The sequence below is a fragment of the Haliotis rubra genome, unplaced genomic scaffold (genome assembly GCF_003918875.1).
Source record: "Haliotis rubra isolate DU_JTF1 unplaced genomic scaffold, ASM391887v1 Scf695, whole genome shotgun sequence".
In the NCBI taxonomy this organism is placed as follows: Eukaryota; Metazoa; Mollusca; class Gastropoda; order Lepetellida; family Haliotidae; genus Haliotis; species Haliotis rubra.
The window spans coordinates 12,550-24,521 of NW_025767407.1; the positions used below are offsets into that span (position 1 = coordinate 12,550).

The following is an 11,972-nucleotide window of genomic DNA, read 5'->3' on the forward strand; positions in this document are numbered from 1 at the left end:
CGCAGCTGAACATTTCTATATCTGCCATTTTTCGATCTTCTTACTTGTTTGCAGGTACTTCTAACTGAAATATCAAGGCAAATTAGTACTAGACGTTGACGTATAAAATGTCCATTAATGACTGTTGAAGTAAATCAGATGCCAAGACAACACAAATTCATATTTCAAACATAGTTTTTATTTTGCATGAATATTTCTCAACAATTTGGTTATTTACTGACTTGCGCTAATACATTTGCAAGTTGTCTGCTATCATTTCCTGTCCACCAGGGAACTCATACACAAGTGTGTTCTCTTGCAGAGTGAGTGAGTTTCGTCTTACGCTGCACTCAGCAATATTCCAGCTAGATCTGTCTGGCGGCGGTCTGTAAATAATCGAGTCTGGACCAGAAAATCCAGTGATCAACAGCATGAGCATCGATCTGCGCAAGTGGGAACCGATGACGCGTCAACCAAGTCAGTGAGCCTGACCACCCGATCCCGTTAGTCGCCTCTTACGACAAGCATGGGTTACTGAAGATCAGTATTCTGTATCCTAACCCGGACCTTCACGGGTCTCTCTTGCAGAATAGCTATATTACTCTGAGAGGATATGTAAGACCACATCATTCAAATCACTTTAGTTGTAGTGTATTTGTGATTTCATTGTCTCTTTTTATCCAGTATCGTGGTCTAACTATCAGGCGATCTGGAGCCTTATTTTTAATTGTTTTGTTGAATAGCAATTTATCATCTAAAATGGTTTCATACTACGTTTAGTACAATATGTATATTCTAGCATTTATACATTGGCATAACTATTACAAACGTGACGTCAAATTTCAACTCACTCATTCCCGCAAACTATCGTTCAAATCGCGAGGTATTGAGAAGTACGTGAGTTGAACTACTCCGTTTTGTATGTTGTTGGCGAATAAAGTTTGTCAATGTATAGACTGTCTGCATAGGCCTCACCTATACCATACGAAAATAATTCAAAAGCTTTTTGTACAATTTACGTGCGTTCAACGTGAAATAAACTTTATAAGATACCGTTTAACCATTTGTCCAGTCAAAAAATGTATATTCTTTCAGTCAGCAGATTCTCATTTCAAATATCGACTTGACGTCATCAATACATTATTTTCATTTCTACAAATCGAATAAGTGATTTGAATAAAATACTTACCAAGAATTCAAGCAAAGATATTCAACCAGAACCCTTGATATACGGCTGTATCAATACTATTCACAATGCCTCACCTCTCGGGACCCTGAAAGTAAATTGCATACACGATATCCTTCAATATATATATATCACAAAAATATCCAAATTAATGAATTTCAAATAGCCAGTCTGCAACATGACTCGATATTTACTCCATTTTATGAGTGACAAATTAAACACGAGCAACCATTACCGTAGAATGGGCTATGTTTACGTACATTAATAAAACCATCTTTGTACGGTCTAGTGAACTTAAGTCCACACCTACTGGTCAATGTCCAGCGGTCTGCTTCTGAGTTTTAACCTTTCGACCTTGTTTTTAGGTATGAAGCATTTGGTGATAGTTGGTAGCAAGGTAAGCGATATTGTAAATGGCTGTTCAAGCATTTAAATTAGGAAACAGCCGGTGACCCGACCCTTGTTTGAGTCGAGAACCTGGGTCGCCTATTTTCTGGACATATATTTCACAATAAATAAATAAACAAACAAATAAATAAATAAATAAATAAATAAACAGTTGCAGATTTAATTTAATACATGTTGTTGCTGTGGTTTAAAAAGGACTCCCAAACAACACTTGAAACTTGATATTTAATTACATCACAGGTGAATTCACCGGTTTGTCTCAAACCAGAGAACTTGTGAGTAGAAAATGAAGAGTAGCCTTCCTTGCATCACCTGGCACGACAAGCCGCATTTACATATAAATGTACATTGTACAAGATATTTACAACTCTTTGTCTCTCCCTATGTGTATATTGATATATGCTAGTGAGTATAGAGTAATACAGAAATAAATGCAATATTCGTAAACTTCTGGTTAACGACAACCTTTGAGTCTTCTTCAGATAGAAACATCTCAGCACGTGTATTTCATCACAGAATGAACTCAAATCCCGAACACTTGTAGCTGTGGTATAATATAACCGTCCAAGATGCAACATGATGACGTAAGGATAGTTTATGTTCATATACAGTTTCTTTTTAAGAAATAATTTCAAAACAGCTGTCCAAAAGAAAGAGCATACATTATCTGTGACAGCGAGTTAAACGTAAACGTAAAGCATTGAACCTACCCAATTTAAAATATTCCAGAGGGACTGAAAAAAACTATGTTCCGATACTAAGGAACTATTTGCTAAGTTGTTTCAGTCATTGTTTCATATCTATTTCATTATATCAATGAGTGAGTCGAGTTTTACGCCGCTTCTAGCAATATTCTAGCAATATCACGGCGGGGGACACCAGAAATGGGCTTCACACATTGTAACCATGGCACTTTATTAAAATAACACTAGTGTGAAAACTAGGTGACTGTAAATCTGTATAATATCTATGGAAAAACAGGCAAATCAATATTTTCAGTGACTGGAGATATTATTGCAAGTTCGGTTGTTCTCGTTGCACACGAGTTTAAAACCATGGTGCTTGTAGATATAACTACAATAGGCACCCATGTTTTATTAGGAATTACGGAATGTAACATGATCAAATTGGCATCTCTTTTAATAACTGCTACATGAAGAACACGTACTTGGGAACACCCGGTATCATGTCAAATTATACTTTTGTGTGACATTTTTTAACGAACAGCAAAACTGATATCCCCGAGAGAGAGGCAAGTATAAGAGACAAGATAGTTGGGATTCTACACTGCGACATTAGGGACAAGAACCCCTTTTCAACCAACTTCCTTCCGAAGGTCGACATCATCACATCATCCCTGTGTCTGGAAGCAGTTGCCACGGATCTGGCCTCCTATGAAGAATGTGCCGGGAATATGGTCGGGATGCTGAATCCTTGTGGTCACTTGGTCATCTTTGGATGTTTGGGAGGAACTATCTACACAGTGGGGTCAAAGCGGTTCAGCAGTTTTGGGATGTCGAAAGATGATTTGATGTCCACATGGAAGAAGGTTGGTATTGAGATCATGTCCTGGAACGAGTGTTCGCAACCCAAGCAGGATTATAATGACATTGATGTCTTCTTCGGCATGGTTGGGAGGAAGATGCCAAACACTGGGATCAACGTGTGATGTGGATTTTTGACTGTTTTAAGAACAATTCTTTCAATGATTAGTTAATCAGATTATACGCACAATTACATCCTTTCATAAAGAACAGGACCCCTGAAACTCCGGGATAGAATTGATCCTCAGCAGCACCCCACGTTAGTCGCAAAATGCGACTAACTGGATCGGCTCGTCAGGCTCGCTGATACATGTCATCGTATCCTAATTGAGTAGGTCGATGCTCATGGTGTTGATCACTGGATTCTCTGGTCCAGATTCGATTATTTACATGCGTTCTCCATATAACTGGAATATCTCTGCACAACAAAGCAACCAACCAGTCATGAAGCACGGTTTCGGGTGTTTAATTGAAAGAGGTTCTATGTAACTCACTGCAAATATAATGTGAAACTGTGTTGTTATAAAATTACTGAATAAATATTAACTTTTTTGAGAAAATTCAAGGATGATCTGCAAACTTTGTGTCTGTATGGTTTTACGCTGATTTAAACTGCCGGGGACACCATAACGGATTCGCAAACTGCATCGTATGCTTTAGAATCGGACCCGGGTATTCGGCGTTACGAGTGAACGCCTTAACAACTAGGCTACCCCATCGCCCTCAGAAATGTGTGATCTCAGGGTTGTCTTCCTGATGCAAGAAGCTCAATCGTTACACGCTGATAAAGAGATTTCCTGATAAGGAGATTTCACGCAGTAACAAATCCAGTGTTGATAGCGTCGATAATTGGTATTATGGCGTTAACAGACGACAAACTAGTACTTGTTTGGAAGATAGGTTATAAGAGCATTCTCTTAACTCTGGGCGGTGGGATGGCTTAGTGGTTAAAGCGTTCCCTCGTCAGGTTGAAGACAAGGGTTTGGGAACAGCTGGTATCATCACTAACGTGATAGTGATTTACAAACATGCATGCTCTGTCGTCGTTTCGAATGGTGACCATCACTGGATTGTCTGGGCCAGATTCTGTTCTTTACAAACAACATCGTACAGCTGTAATACTGCAGATACAAATACACACTCATGATAAAGTAAACATTGTAAATACAATCGACTCTGAGATTTCTTATGGATGTGGACAAGGTTTTGTTGCTTCTATCTATTTGAGTCCCCTCGTGTGCCCCGTCGTGGAATAATACTAAACCTAGCGTGCATAGGGAATGGATAAGGGGACTAATTAGTACTGCCCAGAAACCAAAGCAACTTTTCCATCAGAAGTGTCTCTTGCGTGTTATTGAATGTTGACTGTTTCTGGGACTGGTCGCCATGTTGTTCAACAAACACGTTGCCTTCATTCCTTAGGTACATTTGATTGAAATTTCGTGGTTCAGTCCCTGGTGGCATACCTAAACACGTTAAAATATGTCATTTGTTGTTTCCATGGCATCTGCTTTCCTAAAGAAAAACAAAGATTGTCCCTTGAACAGAGATAGTTGTAGTCTTTAGGAAATATTTACACACATTCTGGAACAAATCTCTTTTTGTAACGATTACGTGGTATCATCACTATTTGATTCGTAAACATATGTTCATGATATAGAAGGTATTACACTACCGAGATTTCTTATGTAAGTGGAAAGAATTTTACCTCTTGTGTAAAGTTGATAAATGCAGCACATGATAACAAAACATGGTTCTTTATTTGCAACGTACCAAAACATGGTTCTTCATAAGCAACGTACCATAAACCGTTCATTCGAATAAACCTATTGACATGAGTTCGTTCAAGACATCAATTTGAAACAAATCCATCTTAAATGAAAGGACAAAGTAAGCCGATCAACACACCCTTCCTTTGAATGATGACACAAATATTAAACTGATCAAGGGTATGTTGAGTGAAACTACAAATATACTCAGCTCTACAAGTTGCATCACATTCATCGACTGTTGAATTACCATTAGCAAGGACGGTATTGAATCGGATGTAATTATACAGAAGGTTTCTGTCTGTGCTCATCTGCTGGACAACCCTGCTGACAGATGCAGCTGTGAGGTCGCTGACGTGGTAGGTCGTGCTGGCGTCGTATGCAACCTTCCACATCGACGCGTTGACCTCGTTGCTCTCTGTAGTACTGAATATAGTCTAGGGCCTCGCCAGTTTGCTGGTTGCTGGTTGTATTTCACCAGTCTGATGGCTGGGTTGTGTGGGGCACCCGACTCTGTTCTACTCTTGTAGCGCCAGGGTGTCAATGATGGCGCGATGAACATTGGAACACCCGGTGTCCCTGGAAGAAAAATATACTTACATTACCTTTAATAGGAGTGAGTGAATATGGTTTTAACGCCGCTCCCGGTGTCCCTGGAAGAAAAATATACCTACATTACCTTTAATAGGAGTGAGTGAATATGGTTTTAACGCCGCTTTTAGCAATATTCAAATTTGATAAATATTCACGAAGAAACGTGAGCTCAACAGGGTAAAGCTATGCACATTGTAAAATTTTAACCACTTTTATTTTAATTACAATTCCGGTGTCTTTCTTGCATATCATTGCAGCATTAGTTATAAAAAAAATTAATTAGAAAAAAACCGGGGGAAATACCCTTAAAATTGGTGATTACTTTAAAAATGTATATATTTTTATTATAATCATAATTTGTTCATCATAATCCTCCTATAACTGACAGTGGATTTAGTTTCCAATTCCCAACACTAATAACTGAACCTGCCTATCATTTATAGCTATTCACATATATGGTTAGATGCATATCTACATAAAATCGTGTCAAAACTTCGTCAATATGAATATTTAGAGCAGGTTCAGAAGGAAATGATTGCTGTAGAAACGTTTGTAGCAGCTGCTTTTAGTAACAAAGTCAAAATCTAATTACCAAAGGTCATTCCATATATTTCAGTTTGTGACTCACGAAAATTCTTTGGGGTCGAGATGCACCCATTTATTTTGTTCAACCCCTACAATACATACTCACAATGATCAGGCTGCTTTTAGATCATGATCAGATTCGGAAAAATGTAACTTTATCTGACTTGTCCTGAAGTCAGGTCTAAATATTTGTAACAGTGCCCATGGTAGTGTTTTCACTGATCACATTTAACTTATTATCTTAAATCAGCTTCATGCTGGAAATCATGGTAATGTCCGCTCTTCCAAGGGTACGTTTGTACAGGAAGGTACCCCATCATTACCCATATTGGCATGTAACATTGTCTGCCATACCTGTGACAATGACTGAAACAACTTAGCAAACAGTTCCTTAGTATCGGAACATAGTTTTTTTCAGTCCCTTCACATTGGTTCTGGAATATTTTAAATTGGGTAGGTTCAATGCTTTACGTTTACGTTTAACTCGCTGTCACAGATAATGTATGCTCTTTCTTTTGGACAGCTGTTTTGAAATTTATTTCTTACAAAGAAACGGTATATGAACATAAACTATCCTGACGTCATCATGTTGCATCTTGGACGGTTATATTATACCACAGCTACAAGTGTTCGGGATTTGAGTTCATTCTGTGATGAAATACACGTGCTGAGAAGTAGACTCAAAGGTTGTCGTTAACCGGAAGTTTACGAATATTGCTTTTATTTCTGTATTATTCTTTATTCACTAGCATATATCAATATACACATAGGGAGAGACACAGAGTTGTAAATTTCATGTACAATGTACATTTATATGTAAATGCGGCATGTCGTACCAGGTGATGCAAGGGAGGCTACTCTTCATATTCTATTCACAAGTTTTCTGGTTTGAGACAAACCGGTGAATTCACCTGTGATGTAATTAAATATCAAGTTTCAAGTGTTGTTTGGGAGTCCTTTTTAAACCACAGCCACAACATGTATTATATTAAATCTGCAACTGTTTATTTATTTTTTTATTTATTTTGCTGTCAATTTAATTTTGTCAACAGTCTTTTAAAGCACATACAATCACTGATCAATGCACAATGTAAACAGACAGACAGTTCACAGAGAAAATATGGTGAAATATATGTCCAGAAAATAGGCGACCCAGGTTCTCGACTCAAACAAGGGTCGGGTTACCGGCTGTTTCCTAATTTAAATGCTTGAGCAGCCATTTACAATATCGCTTACCTTGCTACCAACTATCACCAAATGCTTCATACCTAAAAACAAGGTCGAAAGGTTAAAACTCAGAAGCAGACCGCTGGACATTGACCAGCAGGTGTGGACTTAAGTTCACTAGACCGTACAAAGATGGTTTTATTAATGTACGTAAACAATGCCCATTCTACAGCAATGGTTGCTCGTGTTTAATTTGTCACTCATTAAATGGAGTAAATATCGAGACATGTTGCAGACTGGCTATTTGAAATTCATTAATTTGGATATTTTTGTGATATATATATATTGAAGGATATCGTGTAAGCAATTTACTTTCAGGGTCCCGAGAGGTGAGGCATTGTGAATAGTATTGATACAGCCGTATATCAAGGGTTCTATCTGAATATCTTTGCTTGAATTCTTGGTAAGTTTATTTATTCAAATCACTTATTCGATTTGTAGAAATGAAAATAATGTATTGATGACGTCAAGTCGATATTTGAAATGAGAATCTGCTGACTGAGAGAATATACATTTTTTGACAGGACAAATGGTTAAACGGTATCTTATAAAGTTTGAACGCACGTAAATTGTACAAAAAGCTTTTGAATTAATTTCGTATGGTATAGGTGAGGCCTATGCAGACAGTCTATACATTGACATAACTTTATTCGCCAACAACATACAAAACGGAGTAGTTCAACTCACGTACTTCTCAATACCTCGCGATTTGAACGATAGTTTGCGGGAATGAGTGAGTTGAAATTTGACGTCACGTTTGTAATAGTTATGCCACTGCATAAATGCTAGAATATACATATTGTACTAAAAGCAGTATGAGACCATTTTAGATGATAAATTATTATTCAACAACACAATTAAACATCAGGTTCCAGATCGCCTGATAGTTAGACCACGATACTGGATAAATAGAGACAATGAAATCACAAATACACTACAACTAAAGTGATTTGAATGATGTGGTCTTACATATCCTCTCAGAGTAATATAGCTATTCTGCAAGAGAGACCCGTGAAGGTCCGGGTTAGGATACAGAATACTGATCTTCAGTAACCCATGCTTGTCGTAAGAGGCGACTAACGGGATCGGGTGGTCAGGCTCGCTGACTTGGTTGACACGTCATCGGTTCCCACTTGCGCAGATCGATGCTCATGCTGTTGATCACTGGATTTTCTGGTCCAGACTCGATTATTTACAGACCGCCGCCAGACAGATCTAGCTGGAATATTGCTGAGTGTAGCGTAAGACTAAACTCACTCACTCTGCAAGAGAACACACTTGTGTATGAGTTCCCTGGTGGACAGGAAATGATAGCAGACATCTTGCAAATGTATTAGCGCAAGTCAGTAAATAACCAAATTGTTGAGAAATATGCATACCAAATAAAAACTATGTTTGAAATATGAATTTGTGTTGTCTTGGCATCGGATTTACTTCAACAGTCATTAATGGACATTTTATACGTCAACGACTAGTACTAATTTGCCTTGATATTTCAGTTAGAAGTACCTGCAAACAAGTAAGAAGATCGAAAAATGGCAGATATAGAAATGTTCAGCTGCGACGACTACACTACACATTTCGAGCCACTCTCGTACCTACATCAAATGGTAGCTATAAAGCCCCAGCCCGGCTTTGAGAGCCCATTGTCTTCCATGTTGACCAAATGTCACAACGCATTTGACTCAGGTAAAAATGTTTATGGGGATATACACTTTATAAATACGCTTGTCAGAATACCATAACAACGCCTCAAGCAATAACATGAGATATCCGTTTATGATGATATATGTACAGTTTTTGTTTTGTTTGAGTGGCATTCTAGAAGTTGCTGGTATAGAGATGACAAAACCTTATGGATATTCAACTTCTTTATTTTAACAATAGCGACGTTTCGTTATAGGGTTTTATACCATATGCTTGAAAGCGGTATAAGAACCTATACCGAAACGCCGCTATTGTTAAAATAAAGTAGTTAAATATCCATAAAGTTTTGTCATCTATGTACAGTTTGTATGCTTGTCAGATTACTAAACCAATGCCTCAAGCAATGACATGACATACACGTTTATGATCATATGTATACAGTTTATATGCTTGTCAGATTACTAAACCAATGCCTCAAGCAATGACATGACATACACATTTATGATGATATATATATACAATTTATATGCTTGTCAGATTACCAAACCAATGTCTCAAGCAATGACAGGACATACACATTTATGATGATGATATATATACAATTTATATGCTTGTCAGATTACCAAACCAATGTCTCAAGCAATGACAGGACATACACGTTTATGATGATATATATATACAATTTATATGCTTGTCAGATTACCAAACCAATGTCTCAAGCAATGACAGGACATACACGTTTATGATGATATGTATACAGATTATATGCTTGTCAGATTACCAAACCAATGTCTCAAGCAAAGACAGGAAATGCACGTTTATGATCATATACAGTTTATATGCTTGTCAGAATACCAAACCAATGCCTCAACATAGGCGGATCCAGAAGGGGTGTGCGCAACCCCCACCCCCATCCCCTTTGGTCTGAAAGTTTGTTAAATGGTCATTGCAACTCAGGTGAAATGAAGTGTGCACCCCTCCTTTCTCAATAGTGTGACCCCCCTCTTTCTCAAAAAGCTGTATCCGCCCCTGCTCAAGCAATGACAGAACATAATCCGTTAGTTCAGAGGTGTGTGTGTGTGTGTTATCGGGACACCATAAATGGGCTTCACACATTGTACCCATGTGGGGAATTGAACCCGGATCTTCGGCGTGACGAGCGAACTCTGTAACCACTTGGCTACCCCACCGCTTCAATATGGGCTGAGAATCGTTACTGGTGGTGACAGTAACGTGTAGGGGATCATGGATCATTTAAGGTCACAATTACCTATTGGAATACTGAATTGCAGGTACTATCAAAGGAAAGACGCTCTTGGATATTGGGACAGGCCCCACAATACATACCATTATCAGCGCAGCTCAACACTGTGACAACATCTTCTTGGCAAAGTTCTGCCAGAGTAACAGGGACTTCTTAAAGCAATGGTACGACGGATCTTTGAAGTCCAGTTTTGATGAAGTCTTTGAAATTGTACTCAAACTAGAAGGGAAAAGGCAAGTACATAATTTGTTTTTATTAATTTAGAATTTGGGGATATTTTGCTGTTACATGTTGAGCTCAAGAACTAAAAAATAATATTTATTTTATTATATCAATGAGTGAGTTGGCACTTCATTAATATAACACTAGGATGAATTAAAGGTGACTGTAAAACTGTATAATATCTGTGGAAAAACAGGCAAATCAAAATCTTCAGTGACTGAAGATATTATTGCAAGTTCGGTTGTTCTCGTTGTAGACGAGTTTAAAACCATGGTGCTTGTAGATCTAATTACATCAGGCACCCATGTTTTATTAGGAATTAGGAAATGTACATTAACATGAAACATAGCGTATCGGTTGACTATGTCCGTCGATGTCATTAAGGATCAGAGCAGCTCAACTGCCTGTATTTATGCGAGTGAGAGGCATGGATGTATTCAGATTCATATGTGTAACAGTTTTATTAGGACACATGTGATACCAACCCGTACTCGCTGACACTATATTTGAATGACACGTGCACAATAAGACCCCATTAAACGGGAAAGAATGGTATTATTCCCAATACAATTTAGCCGGGGGTTCCTCTGTTTATACACAGCAGAACCGCTCTGAAGGCGCAGAATATTTGGCTAAACACTGAGAGGTTTCTCTGTGAGTTATAATCGCGTGTTATCTTTGTGGGGATAAGGGTAACAACAGCCAGTGACTAAGTTTGATGGTAAGCATATCCCACTCTTGCATATCAATAATATAAATTATGTCCCATGCAATTTCCCACTTAACGTAGACCCAATATTGCAGTGTTTGTTTCAGTGATCAAATTGGCATCTCTTTTAATAACTGTTACATGAAGAACACGTACTTGGGAACACCCGGTATACTTTTGTGTGACCTTTTTTAATGAACAGCAAAACTGATATACCCGAGAGAGAGGCAAGTATAAGAGACAAGATAGTTAGGATTCTACACTGCGACATTAGGGACAAGAACACCTTTTCGACCAACTTCCTTCCGAAGGTCGACATCATCACATCATCCCTGTGTCTGGAAGCAGCTGCCACAGATCTGGCCTCCTATGAAGAATACGCCGGGAATATGGTCGGTATGTTGAATCCTGGTGGTCACTTGGTCATATTTGGATGTTTGGGAGGAACTTTCTACACAGTGGGATCAAAGCGGTTCAGCAGTTTTGGGATGTCGAAAGATGATTTGATGTCCACATGGAAGAAGGTTGGAATTGAGGTCATTTCCTGGGAAGAGTGTTCGCGACCCGAAAAGGAATATCATGACGTTGATGTCTTCTTCGGCATGGTTGGTTGGGAGAAAGATCCCAAACACTGGGATCAACGTATGATGTGGATTATTGACTGTTTTAAGAACAATTCTTTCAATGATTAGTTAATGAGATTATACGCACAATTACATCCTTTCATAAAGAACGGGACCCCTGAAAATCCGGGTTAGAATTGATCTTCAGCAGCACCCAATGTTAGTCTCGTCAGGCTCGCTGATACATGTCATCGTATCCTAATTGAGTAGGTCGA

The 11,972-nt window shown here is 38.4% G+C and overlaps 2 protein-coding genes across 2 annotated transcripts; both read left to right on the plus strand.

The window, feature by feature from the left end:
• Positions 1-2,149: 2,149 nt before the first annotated feature.
• Positions 2,150-3,242, plus strand: LOC124258497 (nicotinamide N-methyltransferase-like). The gene is made up of 2 exons (XM_046692569.1): positions 2,150-2,157; positions 2,801-3,242. Exons 1-2 carry the CDS (start codon positions 2,150-2,152, stop codon positions 3,240-3,242), a joined length of 450 nt encoding a protein of 149 aa, XP_046548525.1.
• Positions 3,243-7,670: 4,428 nt separating this feature from the next.
• Positions 7,671-11,826, plus strand: LOC124258498 (nicotinamide N-methyltransferase-like). The gene is made up of 4 exons (XM_046692570.1): positions 7,671-7,695; positions 8,792-8,981; positions 10,232-10,436; positions 11,337-11,826. The coding sequence occupies exons 2-4, from the start codon at positions 8,828-8,830 to the stop codon at positions 11,824-11,826; spliced, it is 849 nt and encodes a 282-aa protein (XP_046548526.1). The 5' UTR covers positions 7,671-7,695; positions 8,792-8,827.
• Positions 11,827-11,972: the final 146 nt, after the last annotated feature.